Here is a 16169-nt window from a genome sequence, read left to right as displayed (position 1 = left end):
GTTGTTTAGGGGCTCTATCTGGCCTTCCAGTGTTCCTTCTTAAATTTCCTTGGCCATGATGGAGGTTTTTATTCTACTGTTGCTAGAGACTCATTTTATAGTGTGCATTATATTTTGAGATAACTAGAGAAAAGCCTAATTAGTTTGACTGGGCTGTTTGAGGACAGGGGTGATGCTACAGAATAATCCAGGGGCAGGCTTCCTCTGGGGAAAGCTGTTGCACCGTGAACGCTCTACTCTACGCTGATCCCATCTCCCTGAGCATATGGGGAACAAATGTGATTGTCGAGTTAAGAAACAGGCATTCCCCTTAACCATCAGCCCTAGACCCTGCTTTTCCTCATGCCCCTCAAAGGCCTGAAATACCCACGGGTGAGCTTTGGAGATTCCTCTTCAGTAGTAAAGCAGCCCAGCGAGGAGGGCACCTCCAAGTTCATTTGGCTTCTTTTCGTTTCCTGCAGGAATTTAGATAATGGGCTGTGTGCAATGTAAGGACAAAGAAGCAACAAAACTGACGGAGGAGCGGGACGGCAGCCTGACCCAGAGCTCCGGGTACCGCTATGGCACGGACCCCACCCCTCAGCACTACCCCAGCTTCGGCGTGACCTCCATTCCCAACTACAACAACTTCCACGCGGCCGGGGGCCAAGGGCTCACCGTCTTTGGGGGTGTGAACTCTTCGTCTCATACTGGGACCTTGCGGACAAGAGGAGGAACAGGTAGGCCCTGGCAGTGGGGAGGGGAGCAGCTGCTTTTCGCTTTTTTTTTTTTTGGTCACCTGAACATCTGTGCTACTGTCAGCTCCCTTTCCTAAGGATTTAGCATTTTCACTTTTCATCTGTCTCCACCTATCCCCATAAAAAAGCCAGAGCTTTGCTGTACAAATCAAAATGCTGGCTGCAGGGATGTGGGGGCTGGGGGTCCCCAGTGGCTATTCTTTGAAAATTGTTCATGGGTTAGTGAGGCACGGTGTTCCACTGAGATGCTTTAGGCCAGGAACTCTCAATCCGGGCCAGTTGGCTCAGGACACCTCAGATGGCTGACCCCTCCCAGAGCTGTTGACTCAGAAGCTCCAGGACTGGTTCTGGATTTTAAGTTCCCAAGATATTAATGTTCCCTAGATAATATTATGCATTAAAATCTAGAGATCTTAAGAACCACTTTAAGGGGATAGTAACTCTTCCCTTGTCTTCCTCATCTTCAGCCTGCCTCTCACTTCCCAGCTGGCGGGCGGCAGCATTATTTTTGGCCATTTGTTCTCACTGTCTCTCTTTACCCATCAGCTTCCATATAAGTCAGGTTATCAGCCCTCAAATATTTTCATTTGTCTTATATATTTTAAAATCTAGTTTCAGGTACCCTTAAGGGACTCTTCTTTTTTTTTGAAGTTTCCTTCTCTTTCACACCACAAGGCTATGTTTACTGCCATCGCCTTTGCTGACTTAGCTAATACTTTGGAAAAAATCTGGCATACATTCTCAGACATATGTTTTCCTAAATATTTGTAAGTTATCTCATGCACCGCTCATCTTCCAAATCCTTTCCCAGAATATGAACCATGTTGACTAGATATTTGGAATTATTTGTTCCAAAATGGTTTTGTTTATTACAGAAGTTTAAAAGAATGTGGCATCAACCATTAAGCACTGAGCTTATCCAGGAGCAGATGTCCTATATCATGACCCGTTGGGCCTTTTTGTCTGGGTTGTTGGCTCTGCTGAGGCATTAGCAGGGATTTTCCTCCCTCTGCACTCAACACATGGCAGTGGAGGTATAGCCCAGTGACCAGACCCTGCACCTTTGGCATTAGCTACTTCTTTTCAGCTAGGACATCAAGCTCTGCCTAGTAGAGAAAACATCTGTGTTCATCTTTGGGTTACAGTAGCCCTGGCTTTCCCTTTAACTCAGCCCTTACATGATGAATGAATGAATGCTAGGTGCACGTACCCATTCCTCCTGCCTCCCTAGAAGGCACCTGGAATGGAGGGATGAATGAGAGAGGCCGACAGGCAGTGTAGGGCAGTCTGTCTCTTAAAGATACAGGAGAGAGAAAGAGCCAGAAGGTATCTAGCAACCCCTTTACCTCCTCCCGACCCCTGCTGTGGGAAGCATGAGTTCTCTGCCAGCCCAGACTCTTTATTCTGCTGACACAAGCTTCATCTTTGTTCATTCATTCATGAAGCTGGATATGAATCCGATCAGCAGGTATCAGTCATTCAGTCAGCAAAGAGGGCTACTTGCCTGGCACTGCTGCCAGCAGGCGCACTGTGAGTATAGGAAGCCATCTGATTCTATGTAAAATTTGAAAGTGAAAGCACAGTTAATAATCCCAAATGCTGGAGGATTCTTCTGCCTCATATTAGTTGGCTCTATTGTATATGCCCGTTCTTTCTCTGCTTTCAGTTCTTTCAGGCCAGAAACAGTGCCTGTGTTCCTCTGTAACGTCCTTTGGTTTACCCCTCAATCCCTGGAACATAAAGACATTCAGTGAGGACTTGTCAGCCATGCATGCAGAGAGAGGGAAGTGGGAGTACAGGTCTTCAAGGGCTCGGTTTTGTTTTTATGTTATATAATGAAGGGAATGTGTTAATAGAGTGTTAAATGAGAATAAGCATGACCTTACAGGCTCCTACGTTTTTGTTTTAAGTCAGTCTCTTTTCTAACCTTTCAAAGAAATCTGAATAAAGGAGGACAGTTGCCAAATGAGCCCTGCTTTGGCGTGGTCAGGCTTTCTGAGAGCCAGCTTTCTCCCAGGAAATCCCACTTGGGAAGCGGCGGAAAGACAAGGCCAGCTTCTCTGGTTCTGCAGACACATCTCTTCCCTTGGATCTACCTGCCCAGCAAAATGGCAGCTTATTCACAGAGCAGGCCCCATGTTGTTTTGAGTTCTTTGGGCCATACCAGACACTTCGAAGTTGTAGAGATAGAAATGAGAAGCCAGAGCAGTGAAATGAGATATATTATTTATCAAATGCCGTATAATAAATGATCACAAAACTTAACAACTTAAAATAATACACATTTATTACATCAGTGTCTCTGTGGACCAGGAATCCAGGAATAACTTAGCTGGGTCCTTTACTTCAGGGTCCCCCCTTCCCCCACCACAGGCTGGAATCAAGATGTATTGGCTGGGCTTTTGTCACCTTGAGGTTCAACTAAGAAGGATCCATTCCAAGCCCGTGTGATGTTGGCAAGATCAGTTCCTTGTGGGCTGTGGGACTGAGGGCACCTTGTCATGTAATCCTCTCCAACATGCATCTCTCTTCATCAGAGTGTGCAAGCTGATACAGAAATCGAGTCAGCTAATAAGGCAGAAATCACAATCTTTTGTAGCCTTCTCATGGGCGTGATATCCCATCAAGTTTGCCAAGTTCTGTTCATGAGAAGCAAGTCACAGTTCAGCCCCCACTCACAGAGGATTGCACGAGGGTGTGCATACCAGGGGGTGAGGGCCACTGGAACACTGCCCAGCACACGGAGCAAACCATACTAAGCCCAGTGGGAAGTTGGACATTCTTTGCTGTTGATGGCAAACTACTGCAAAGGAAGAAGAGCCCCTTTGGAGAATCAGCTAGATGAGAAGACATTGGGTAGGTGTGAGAAAGAATGATTACTGCAAGACAACGTGAGGGTAGGTGAGATCGAGGGAGAAGAGAGCAAGGGAGAGGGAGTCCATTTTGAGTAGAAGGACCAAGCTGCTGGACACTGCAAAAACAACTGCAAATGCCAACATTACAGGAAAGGTTCTCAAGTCCCCAAGCTACCAAAGGAGTTTCCTATCATATTCCACATTACTTTTATGCCAGAGGAAAGAGTGATCCATTTTGCTGGGAACCTGACATGGGCTCCTGAGGGGAGAAGAATGTGTCTCAGATAAAGGGGTCTGTAATTGCTGCCCTTTGCTTTGGGGCAAAATATTAATAGCTGCCTCTTCCCAAGGACTCATTCAAAGGTGTACAGATAGAAGTTCTTCAATTCCAGGTTTTAGTCAAATCAAATAACGCTTCCCCTACAAAGACCAAGGCATAGATACAACTCTGACACTGTTTTACACACATTAGTTATACAGTACTGCATCGTGTTATCGGTTCTGGCAAGATACAGATTTTGAAATTTTAATTTCTTGGGATTAAGTTCCCTTTGTGTAATAGTGTCTCCTCTTTTGTTTTGTCAGGAGTGACCCTGTTTGTGGCCCTTTATGACTATGAAGCACGGACAGAAGATGACCTGAGTTTTCACAAAGGGGAAAAATTTCAAATATTGAACAGCTCGTAAGTTCGGAGAGGGAGGAGGAAGGCATGTGTGCCTTTCATTTTGGGAAAGAAGTCTTTTGTTATCAGCCTGCATATATTTCTGTCTCTGACATACTAAAAGAACATTTGCTAAATTTGGTCATTCAAAGCAGTATCATTTGAGAAAAGAAGAGGCAATGGCCCAATGCACTATTTAATGATACTGTATGCACAGGAAATCTTTTGGTTTCAAGTATCAATTTGGTTTTGGTTGTTTTTTGTTTTTTTTTTTTAAACTTGTAAAAGCATTAGAATTCCCCTCCACAAACCTACAATTTCAGAAGATTGGCACAAAACTTGGCTATTCACAGTGTATTTTCACATTTTAAATGTTGCACTAGCTAAGCCCTCACTTAAGGCCAGCAACAAATTCCTTCTGTTTTCAATACTACTAAACATTCGGTTTGGCCAAGTTTATGGAGGCGTTTCCCCGTTATGAAAATTTGTGACTGACTAAAATCTTTGTGAGGTGAAGGAAATTGCCTGCAACGTGCGCATTTAAAATGTGGACATTAGAAACCACAATTAAACAGGCAGTGGGGAAATTTCAACCATGAGAATCACTTTTCAGAGCTCCTGTTTTTAACACCTCTGTTCAGAAGATTACCCTTGGGTCAGATTTCCCGGTGGGGTCAGCGTATTGCCTCTGTCGGTGGAGGCAGCATGAGTAGAAGAAAATGGTGGGGTCCCATGCCAGCGCCACAGGCCTCCTCCCTGCCCCTCAACTCTTCCTTCTGAGCACCCCCTGGCTGTTGGGAAAAATTGCCACCTGGGGGTTGGGGACACACTGGGAAGTTCTCCTCTGCAGCCAAGTCTGAATTGCTCTCTGAGCAAACTAGATTTCATGATGGCAGTAAGATTTCCGGCCTGCTCTTCGGCTTTGCCAAGAGGCCAGGCAAGCAAGCAAGGGCAGCAAGAGGCCACCTTGCTTACACTGCCCATCCAGGGGAGAGAAATGGTTGTTGTAACAGGGATCTCCCCCCGGCCCGGAAAACTGCCTCCTTGGAAAGTGCCCCCCTTCCCTGGGATGCTCCCTGCCCACCTCCCGCTCCCAGACCCATCCCCTGCAAATATGCCAGCTTTCAACAGCAAGAACTGAACTCTTCCGCAAAGAGGCCAGTAATTTTCTTCTGGACATCTGAAGATGCTGTCTACATAGCCACAGGGATTTTTTAAAATTATGATTATCGTCATCATTGGCAGGGGTGCGGGTAGGTTTTCTTTTTAAACTTTTATTGAAATACATGCAGAATAGTGCACATATCATAAGCGTATGGTTTGCTGAATTGACTTGTCACAAACTGAACACACCTGTGCAGTCAGCAGCCAGCTCAGGAAGGGAGCATTCTGGGCCCTCCCCTCCCCCAGCCCTCTTCACAGCAGGGATTTTTTTAAATAGTAAGACAGCTGCCATTTATGGAAGGCTCCTTATGTGCCAGCCATGTGCTAGTTATAAGTATTCCCATTTATTCTTCAAAACAACTGTGCGAGGTCCGTCTCACAGTCATCATTTTACACCCGAGGAGCCAGAGGCTCAGGTGAGGGAACCACCCACGTGCAGCAGGAGGCAGAGCCGAGGCTGAGGCGGGCACACAGAACCCTGGCTACTGTCAGGTTTGGCTGGTGGAGGGCCAGCTCCCCCCGCCAGCGGGACCCCAGCAGTTCCAGTCACGTGATGGCTTGGAGGGGTGGACTGGGAGACGGAGAAGGAGGGAATTTGGCTTGGAGTTATGCTGATTTATGATTCCTTATTGTTAGCACTTAGCTGTAAGCATCTCTCATTGTCTGGTTCTCGAATGAATGCTTTTTGTCAGAGTCTAGTAACTCTAAATTCTGAAATACATCCCACTTCCATCCCCTGTTTTATGCAATATTCCCTCAATGCCAAGATTGGTTAGAAATTTGAAAACCATGTGTAAACTCCAAAAGGTAAGCGCCAAGGAGCAGTAGGAAGCAGCGTACGCAGCCCTTCTGTGGTCTTTTCCACACGCTGCACGTGTCTCTCTGGGAAGGTTGTAGGGCACCGGGAAAGCCACCCTCACCAAAGTCAAATCCACGAGTTCCTCTGTCAGTCGGAACGGGAACAGCACTGTTGTACAGTTACAATTTGGGAGGAACATTAGGGAAGATCTAACCCCTCTCCGTCTGCGTTTTGTGATTTGCTTGCTTGGCCTGTGACGCTCACAGAGGGCTTTGAGCCTCTCACCCTGTTCTCTTAGAAGAAAATATTGCAAAGGTCTTTTTTTTTTTCCCCACTTGATGTTCTTGGTGGTGGAACTCCTCATCCTGTGTGCCAGTTAAATGCCTTTTGTCAAGGTTATGGGGGAAAAAATAAGGTTTTTATCACGAATACAATATCATGAAGTCAAGGGTAATAACAGAGATGAGAAAACCATGGAAGGGAAAACAAAGCAATGATAAGGAACCATATGGCCTGCGTGTTTCCCCCACCCACCCCCCTCGCCTCTGGCTCTGCGAGGGAGGGAGGAGGGGGCCCTGCTCGGGCTGGGGCAGCTGCCACCCCTCCTCCTGCGGCCTCCCCCTCCCCTCCCATGGGTGTGTGGGGGGGGGGGCCCGAAGCTGGGGCGGACTTTTGTGTTTTAAAGCACGGAGGCGACCACGTGACTGTGTGCACACGGAGGGGGGGGTGGTTGCTCACAGAGGCCCAGGCCGGTGGGAAAGGCTCAGGGTTGCGTGGCCGGGCATTATTCAGCTTGAGCCCATCGTGTGAAATGTTTCTGGTCATCCATTTTATTCCCTATTTTCACACCTCATGACTAGAGTGTTGCCATCTAGAAACAGTGACTCTAAAATAAGTGTTTTGTGCAGAGCAGGGTAGTTGTCATTGCCTGGGCCAGTGACTCCTTTAAGGCTGCTTTCCCTGTGAAAAGAAATCCTAATTTGGAGCCTCACTCAGACATTTGATACAGTTGTTATGGATCCAAAAGTAAGGTGGGGTTTGGCCAAATTTAGAAAGAATCCAGCATTTGAAATAAAAGTCCTCCGTGGCAGGGCAGATGGAGGCTGCCTGGTGTTGGCAGAGGCACCTTCCCTGGCTCCATCCAGGCTGGAGACCCCAGCTGCTGGATCACAAACGCTGCGAGCAACTCCGGGGATTGGGGACCCAAGGATTTAAGGACGGGCTCTTTTAACAAGACTTTTAATTAGAGTAACAAGGAGAACTGTTATAAAAATCTAAAAGCCGTTCTAACCAGAGTCAGGCTTAAATCATGTATTTGAGTCAGAGCAGGTTAATTACGGTTAAAGAAAATCTCACCAAGTCTCAGTTAATGAAATATCTGAGCTATAAGAACAGTTCAAAGAAATGCAGCTTTAATGCCATTTACCCACAATAACTCAAGTAAGGATGTAAAAGATATTTCTTTTTCCTAATGTAGTCTCAACATGAATGAGTTGTAAAGAGTGTATCATTTTGTAGGTGAAATCGGTGCTTCTAGTGTATTGAAAAAGATACTTAATTTGCTCAACAGACTTTTTTGATGGATTATTTGAGTCTGTACCAGCCTCTGGGGACACAGCGTGTGAAGTTTACTACATAATAGATTGAGTCCTTGTCACCTCCTGTCTCCTTTGATGGAGAAAGTGACCCCGGCTGACCTAGAGAAGAAATCAAGTATTTTATCTTTCTCATGAGTAACTGAAAACCCTTGTGAGATTAATGGGGTCATTTACAAGATAATCATGAATTCTTGAAACATGACTTCAGAATGAGCTGATAGTTGGATTCTAATCTGTTCTAAACTATTTAGGTGCCTAGACCAAAATGAAATCGTCAATGCTGGATTTGAATTGGAAATTACTTCGTTAATGCCAAGTCACCTGAATAAGACTTGGCTTCTGCCAGCCTGCAGCAAAATGTGTTGGCTCCATGCTCCATTTGGCATTCCCACATTCTCTTAAATTGATGTTAACCTTTCTTTTTTTCTTAATTTAAATAAATTAGGATGAACCTGATGAGGGTTATCTTGCATTAAAAAAATAATCCTCTGCTACAAACACTTAATTTTTTCCTCACTGTTTTGGAGTATTTCCCAGGTGGTGTGTGTGGAGGGGTTGTGTGTGTGTGTGAACTTACAAGTGAGCTCAGGGAGGGGAGGAGGGAAAGGGTGTGATGGGTGTTGCTATTTTTTATGATGAAATGTCTCCATCTAGTGGTATTTCTCAGTAGTGAGCATTGTCACTATATTAGAGTGAAGATCATGTCTGCAAAGCCATTTTCCTTAAGCATTCAGGGTTTAAAGGAAGGAAAAAAACTTCCACATATGTGCTTAGATGAAATACTTACAAACATATGTATTTCTTTTGTGGGGCATAGAAATAAGACCAGTACTAAGCTGTTAAAATATTAGCGTGTTTAATTTCACGAAATCTGAACCTGAAAGGATGAGATGGGGAGTAGCGGTGTAGATTCCACACAGCTGGTAACGCGCTAACTCTAAAGCTGGCGGTGGACTCACAGGTGTTCATTTCGTCAGTCACATATACACATATTCTTTTGTATGTATAAAATGTTTCATAATAAAATCTAAACATGAACTAAGTATAAGGCTTTTCTGGGTATGAGAACAATTACTTTTTTCTTTTGATGATTTATCTGTTTAAAATTTGTTTAATTGGGTGAAAAATGGGAGCTTAAGAAACTAATTAAAACAGAAGTTTTTAAAAACCTTTGCCAGCACCCTGTTTTCTTGTGAGCTATTCTGTTAACTTACTCAGAGTGCACTTTCCCACAACTGCACCTACAGCCCGTGTTAGCTTGTCACCATTTGTTCCACTGCCTTATGAGGTCCTATTTGGACTCCTGTGCATTGGTTGCCTCGCTGAGAGAACCGGTCTTTAGAGAATGTCTTTAGAGAATGGGACTCTGGAGTGAGGCCTGAGTTTAATGCTGGAGGCTGGTTATTCTCCACCTAATTAAAGCAGTCTGGGGAGGACCTTTACTAGGGCAAAAAGCCAATACATTTTCTTCCCTGGCTGAAAGCTTTGACACAGAGCCGAGCCAGAAAGTGATTTTTTTTTTTTTTTAAGTAGAAGAAAGAAAAGACCTGTGGTTTCCCTTGCTGCCTCCAAGGACCAAAAAAGGTGGGAGAGAGGGCGCTGGTTATTAGGCCCTGTAGTTCAGCACTATTGATCAGAAATCTGAGAGATCCCAGTTTTTTTCAAAGGCAATTGTGTCCTCACCTTCCCCTCCCACACCCGACCCGAGGCTGGGGAAGGCTTCTGGGGATCCTCAGTCAATGTCAGAGCTGCAGGCCCCAGCTCTGTCTGCTAACCATCGTGGATAGGAAGAGCACGCATTCCTTCCCTGCTCTTTGTCACACATAATGCGATGTGAACCTGGGCCTGTGAACTTTAACCATTTAATCGACTAATTTGTTTTAAACTGAGAGTGGTGTTGTAAGCCCCCCTTGCCCATCCATCCACCCACAGCTCTGGGAGCTGCACAAGTTGAGACCTTATTATTATTTCAAGGGGCATTTGGCAATATGTGATAGTACAGCTAAATGCATTTTTTTCTTCCCCTGTATTTGCACACCCACTGCTACACCCACCCACACTTACACGACTCCACTCCCACCCATCAGACTCAGCTCAGTGCCATAAATAGCTCATGAGATAGCCACAGGTTAATAATGTCTAAGGAAGGTTTAACCCGTCATAATTTTTATCATTCTACCTGCTGAAAGTTGCATCTTCCCTATTTCCTGGAAACAAGTAAGGCAGGTATTTAGAATATGCTCTAGTCCCTTCCTGGGACTCCTGACAGGCTTCATGTCAGATCTGCATGTATACAGCTTTTCTTACTGAAGCTGGGATCCCTTCCCCCTATCCAAATTGGGGAAACTTCCCAAGCATAGAGCGTCCACCCTCCAGGAAAAAAAAATGTCCTCTCATGACCAGGATTCTACAATCTTAATTCACAGAGAAGGCAAGAAAGAAAACTGGGTCCAACTTGTGGCTTACTCAGATTGTAAACCCTCTGACCTTCCCTGGTGTTCTGTCAGGGTTTAGAGAAAGGGAGCAAGGCTGGAGACAATCAGTTGGTAGAATGACTAGACGGCAACCATCTACAGCTTACCGTATTAAACCCATGACACAGAAGGCGTCATCTTACTTATTTATCTCTTTTCTCTGCAGGGAAGGAGATTGGTGGGAAGCACGCTCCTTGACGACTGGAGAGACAGGATACATTCCCAGCAATTACGTGGCTCCAGTTGACTCCATCCAGGCAGAAGAGTAGGTTTTGTTTCATTGTTTCTCAGTACACTACTTGCTTCTAAAAGTTAGTTGCAAGGACAAAGGGCCAGTAACTGTGTGCAGGAGGGAGAATAGATTCATTAGCATGATTAAGGGTTGAGTGAATAAGGTTAACAGTGGTTCCCCCCCCCCTCTATGCCTTGTTTTTTGCCGTATCTATCTAATACTAGTACTACTGTTCACTTTGTGTTGCACTTTACATCTGCTTTTACTTTCTTAAAACTTTAGTTCATATGGAAAGTTAACTTTATGTCAGTACCCTAAATGAAAACCCAGTGTTATTTGCCATAGGTAGGAAGTAACCATGAGAACATGTAGTTCTAACGAGAGCGTATATTCTTGCCAACCCAAATTTCTAACCCTGCAGTTTGTAATTGTTAAGAGCAAACGGAGCTATTTGTCCGTGATGGAATCAGAAGTATTAAAAGAGCACTGAAAAGGCAAACCTTCCTCACCAGTGCCCTGTCCATGTCCCAGGTAAAGGTATCTCTGATACGGTGTGTGTCCCACAATTTGGGAAGTACTGTGGTGATGAATTTCGATTTGGGCTTTCAGTCTGTTTCTTTGGAATTAAAGTGACCAGCAGTTATTGGCCCAAAGATTCCACTGGCAGCAGTTTCAGTAGGTGATCTCTAGGCCAAGGGGCCCTCGAAGACCATGGAACCTTCTTGCCACCGTGGGGATTCGCGGGCACTTCCAGCACTGAGCTCGTCAGCCTAACTCCTGTGTCCGCCCTTACTTCTGAACTGAGGGAGAGGGAGCTGGCATCCATGGCCCAAACCCTGAAACTGGCCTCTTCCCTGGCACCAGGGAAGCTGCCTTTCCTCTTCGGTAGGGCTGGTCTTGCCTCACCAGAAAAGGAGTTGAGAGAAGCAGTCACTGAGTCCAGCCTTTAGCTCCAATATCAAGTTTTGCCATGGGTGTGTTTAAGCGATACCAGGAGGGTTAGATTCCACACCCTGGCCAACTCCCAGTTGGATCACTCTCCAGTCTTTAATTCCCTTCTTCTAAGAAGCCCTGTTTTATTTCCAATGCTCAAATATTCAGTGGTCGTGAGCTCTTTTTTTCTCCTACTTATGATGTTTCATCATCAGTGAATAAAGGAATCATCAGTGAATAAAGGAATTTGTATTGATTTTTCAGGCTTTGCAAACATCTTTTTGTTCTTTCAGGATAAAAGGAACCCCCCAAATGTAGCATAACTTTTGTGTAACTGGGAACCTGTGGCTATATATCTAAGTTATATTTAGAATGGTCAATTTAAAAATAAACATTCTGCTTTTAAGGAATAAAAGATCATATTTTTAAAATGCTGTCTGTGATCTAACATATGCAATTAATTCTTAGAATACTATTATTTAATCTTAGAATACTATTATTTTGGTGCAATCCACTGTTAGAATTTTTATTACACAGCATTTTAATTGGGCTATTGATACAAACCAAGAAAGTCATTTTTCACAAATAATGGGTGTAATTCTCTTTATACCAACTAGTGTTAGAAAAGGGGTTGTCGCAGTCTGATGCCCTTAAAAGACACCGAGGAGTTAACATGCGGTGTGTCTTTTCTTATCTTCAGTGAAGCTCTTTCATTCACAAAAGGATTTGACAATGAGCCCATAATAGCTACGTTTCATGTATAATGAACTGAAATTTCATTTTAGAAACCGTATCCTTTCATAAAGGAATATTCTAAAAATTGTTCCTATGAGCAAGTTCCAAGGGAGGGCCCCAAAGTTCTCTCTTGGGTGCTGAGTGACCTGCTGCTCACTCAGCCCCTGGGGCTGGACTGTTAGCTCATTGCCAGACAAAGGTTAGGGCTTGAGGGTGCAAATGGGGAGAGAAAAGGCACATCACAGAGGTCAGGAGGTGGCTTGGTGGGAGGCCTGCTCAGGTGGCACAAGGGGGTCGTTAATTTGTTTGCGGAGAATATTAAAATGTCTACAATGCCAGGGCATTTTTAAAAGGATGTGTTTATTGACCGCACAGATCAAAAGTGCACGGTAACCAGTCCCTGCAGCTGTGCCCAAAGAGATGCCATGCAGCACATCAGAATCCAGATGCTTGCTAAATGCCTTTTATTTATCCAAGCCCTCACACCTGCCGGATAAGAATTAAAAATAGAAACAAGCATCCAAGAACAGCAGTAATTGCAAATCAGGGGTAGTATTTACCTTTTTTTTTTTTTCTTTCAGAGTTCCTAAAGGTAGAAAGTTCCTAAAAAAAATATCATATGCATTTATTCTTTATCCATTCTGATCTTTGCATTTAAAAAAAAAAAGGCTTAATTAATGATCTTTATATTCACTAAGAATGAATTGTGTTGTTTCTCAGGAGTTGTAATTATGCTTAGAAATCATCTTGTAGATGAGCATGGGAAGAGTCTCTTGTGGTTTCCATTTCAAAACAAGATCTTAGATTTCTGCTTTTATGCATGCAGATAGTGGTTTTATCACAGACCAGTTCCTGCTGCCTCTAGAGGGAAATAAAATAGCCTACAATTCAAATCTGGCATTTTTAAGGCATGAGAGAGATGGATTAAGGGTAGAGTCAGGAATAGATGGAAAGGAAACTGGATGAACTCAGAAAAAAATGTGTAGGAAAAGGCCAAGAACAGAATCAGAAATGAGGGTATTAATGGCCAAAAAGGCCAATTCTATTGCAGTTTTTCAAATGATTGAGACAAAATGTTTCCTTTCCTTGATCTTATCTAAAGGTGGTACTTTGGAAAACTTGGCCGAAAAGATGCTGAGAGACAGCTTTTGTCCTTCGGAAACCCAAGAGGTACCTTTCTTATCCGCGAGAGTGAAACCACCAAAGGTAAGATAAGGAGTTGAAGAAGTTGGCCTGTCATTCAAATCTGTGAATTAGTCAGAGGAGATGAAAGGCTCATCACTTAATGTACAGGATTTTAAAATGGCACATATCCTCCCTACCTTGCAAGTGAAGTCCTGTTTGCAGCTTTCCCTCCAGGCTTTAGAACTGCAGACAGTTCAAAAAAAACTACAGAAGTTCAAAATCAAGGCATTCCTCCAAAACAGGAACTGGGTAGCCTCACTCCTCTGGGCAAGTAGATCATAGAATTTTCAGAAATCCATTAAAATTATTATTTTCTGAAACTCTTAGTTACTCTTTTGTTTATGTTTTGTTTCTGTTTTTAGTAACTGAGGACCTTACTTCTTTTCCTGTAACGGTTGGCCTTTTCAGTATTTAACAACTCATTAGAGTCCACAAGAGATGGCTAGGGGTTGGGGGGTGACCTTCTCACTTGATGTGCCAGGCACTGGTTATCTGATCCTATAAGAAGTATTGTGAAGCAGAAATTTGAAGCTCACCTAGAGAAACAATCCTCAGATTTCTTCTGTACATGCTGTCCCTATCTCCCATGGGTAAAGGAGACAAGAAAATCAAACTCAGCCATGAATCTTTGTGTTTCCCTTGATCTTGCTCATGGAGAATTGGGTCTGTGCCATAATAGGCAACACAAGTGTACTGAATAGAGTATTTTATAAAAAATCCAAGCAGCTTCCTAGTCTCAAGGGTAACATCATTTTAGTGCTAATATCTTCTGACATTTACAGGAATGCAAGAGGTGTTTTCTTTCTACGTACTGAGTAGAAATGATGAGTGTGTGTGTGTGTGTGTGTGTGCGCGCGTGTGCATGCACACATGCATGTGTCTCCCTTTGATAATTAGTAATCAGAATACTCAGTAAATGAGTCCTAAAAAATAAATCAGTACTCAAAATGATTGAAGCTGCTAATGCTTTACATATTTACCCAGGTGCCTATTCACTTTCCATCCGTGATTGGGACGATATGAAAGGAGACCATGTCAAACATTATAAAATTCGTAAACTTGACAATGGTGGCTACTATATAACCACCCGGGCCCAGTTTGAAACGCTTCAGCAGCTTGTACAGCATTACTCAGGTAACTTTAATTCTCATTAGCTACTGACCTTTCACACACTGGTGAGGGACTTGGCTGGATAAATTCTCTTGCTGCTGTTCTACCAAAGTTACTATTAGTTCCATTATGTTTGCCAGTAGATTCTGTGACAATCCAGTTCAAATAGAAAGCAGTAGCTTAAATTTAGCCTTGCAAATATCTTTCCCCATTTACCTGCACTATATAATTCAGAAGTCATGAAAGGAAGATGGAAGATATAGTTCAGTGGCAGAATTCTTGCCTGCCATGCAGGAGACCTGGGTTCAATCCCTGGCCAATGCATTTCTAATAAAAAAAAAAAAAATTCAACAGATGGTGCTGCTATAATGGGGTAGTCTCCATGGAGAAAGAATGAAATGTGACCCCCACCATATAGCATATAAAAAAAAAAAAAAGGAATATGGAGAGTCATCTCTAGGAGGGCACTTGGGTGGGATTTCTGCTGGGGATATTATGTTTTTGCCATAATAACTCTTAACACTGTTGCAGGAATTGCTGTAGATGCATTGCCTTCTCGTGACCCGATGAATTTTGCATTCTATAATTATGTCCTACTTACCCACCAATATCTCTGTTTCCTTACTTACACAACCCACAACTTTTACAGCTATGTCATGTCGAATTAAACTTTAAAAAGTAGATCAATCAGTCTCTATCCTAACACACAAATGTCACCACTATTTTGTTGTTCCTGGGAACATAAAATTATTAGATGTTAAGACATGCAATTTGTATATATTAGTAAAGAATTTGGTTTTATGTGCAATTCATTAAAATAATAGCTTTCTTTCCTAGATTAAAACGTATATCCTACTTTATATTGCATATATACATGTGGATATGGATATAAGCAAACACAGACAGACATAGATGATTCTCCCATTAAGCCCAGTAGTTTTTGTTCCACCCATGGGTGCATTTTTTTTCTTCTACAGGACAATGACAAGCACCCAAAATAGTACATAACTTGACCTCTACTATTGTCATATGCACATTTATGTTAAAATGCACAAAAAAAGCCATCTTTTTGACAATGAGAAAAGCCTGTATATTGAGCTGGGCTCTAATTAGCAATTTAAAAAATTAATAACACTTGGAGTATTCGTTGACCAGGAAATTGGGTAGCTTTGGTTTATGTGGATTCTGACGTATTTTGAAGAAATGGAGCAGAGCATCTCCCCAAGCTTAAATGATATACTCAAAATGACTGCATGTTGTAGGGGTTTTTCAAGCACTGAAATATATTTCATTACAGCCAAACATCAGCAGGTTCCCTAGAGTTTGGGTCATTTGAAAATATTGTATGGGAAAGGGCACCTTAATAACATCATAAAGCTGGAAGGGGAGAAGGGATATGAAGAGCAAGAGACATTTTTTTAATCTCAAAAAAAAAAAAATCCATCTTGAGTAGATTTGTTTTCATATTGGCTTTTCCTCTTCCCTCTCTCTCTCATACAATAAAATGCCTTTGAAATATTGACACATAAATAATTCCCTGCCTAAACATCTCAGAAGATGATTCCATCAAAAAGAAAGGAATAAAAGTTAAGTTACAGCTAGTTCCTGAAGAAAAGGCAGCACTGCATTTGCTTTTCCTGGGCCTGGGAGGCTTCCAGTGGGGTGGGGAGTGAAGGGGGGTCTGCC

The 16169-nt window shown here is 43.2% G+C and overlaps 1 protein-coding gene across 7 annotated transcripts in view; it reads left to right on the top strand.

The window, feature by feature from the left end:
- Window positions 1-16169, top strand: part of FYN (FYN proto-oncogene, Src family tyrosine kinase) — a 216225-nt gene that overhangs the window by 153863 nt on the left and 46193 nt on the right. For all 7 annotated transcript variants that reach the window (XM_077162686.1, XM_077162687.1, XM_077162688.1 and 4 more), the window contains 5 exons: window positions 462-719; window positions 4178-4274; window positions 10455-10553; window positions 13291-13394; window positions 14358-14507. In XM_077162686.1, coding sequence (XP_077018801.1) covers window positions 473-719; window positions 4178-4274; window positions 10455-10553; window positions 13291-13394; window positions 14358-14507 — 697 coding nt within the window. In that variant the 5' untranslated portion in view covers window positions 462-472. The remainder of the gene's footprint in view (window positions 1-461; window positions 720-4177; window positions 4275-10454; window positions 10554-13290; window positions 13395-14357; window positions 14508-16169) is intronic.

Source organism: Tamandua tetradactyla, chromosome 5 (genome assembly GCF_023851605.1).
Source record: "Tamandua tetradactyla isolate mTamTet1 chromosome 5, mTamTet1.pri, whole genome shotgun sequence".
In the NCBI taxonomy this organism is placed as follows: domain Eukaryota; kingdom Metazoa; phylum Chordata; class Mammalia; order Pilosa; family Myrmecophagidae; genus Tamandua; species Tamandua tetradactyla.
The sequence above is the reverse complement of the archived record's forward strand: the minus strand, read 5'-3'. Positions and strand labels throughout refer to the sequence as shown.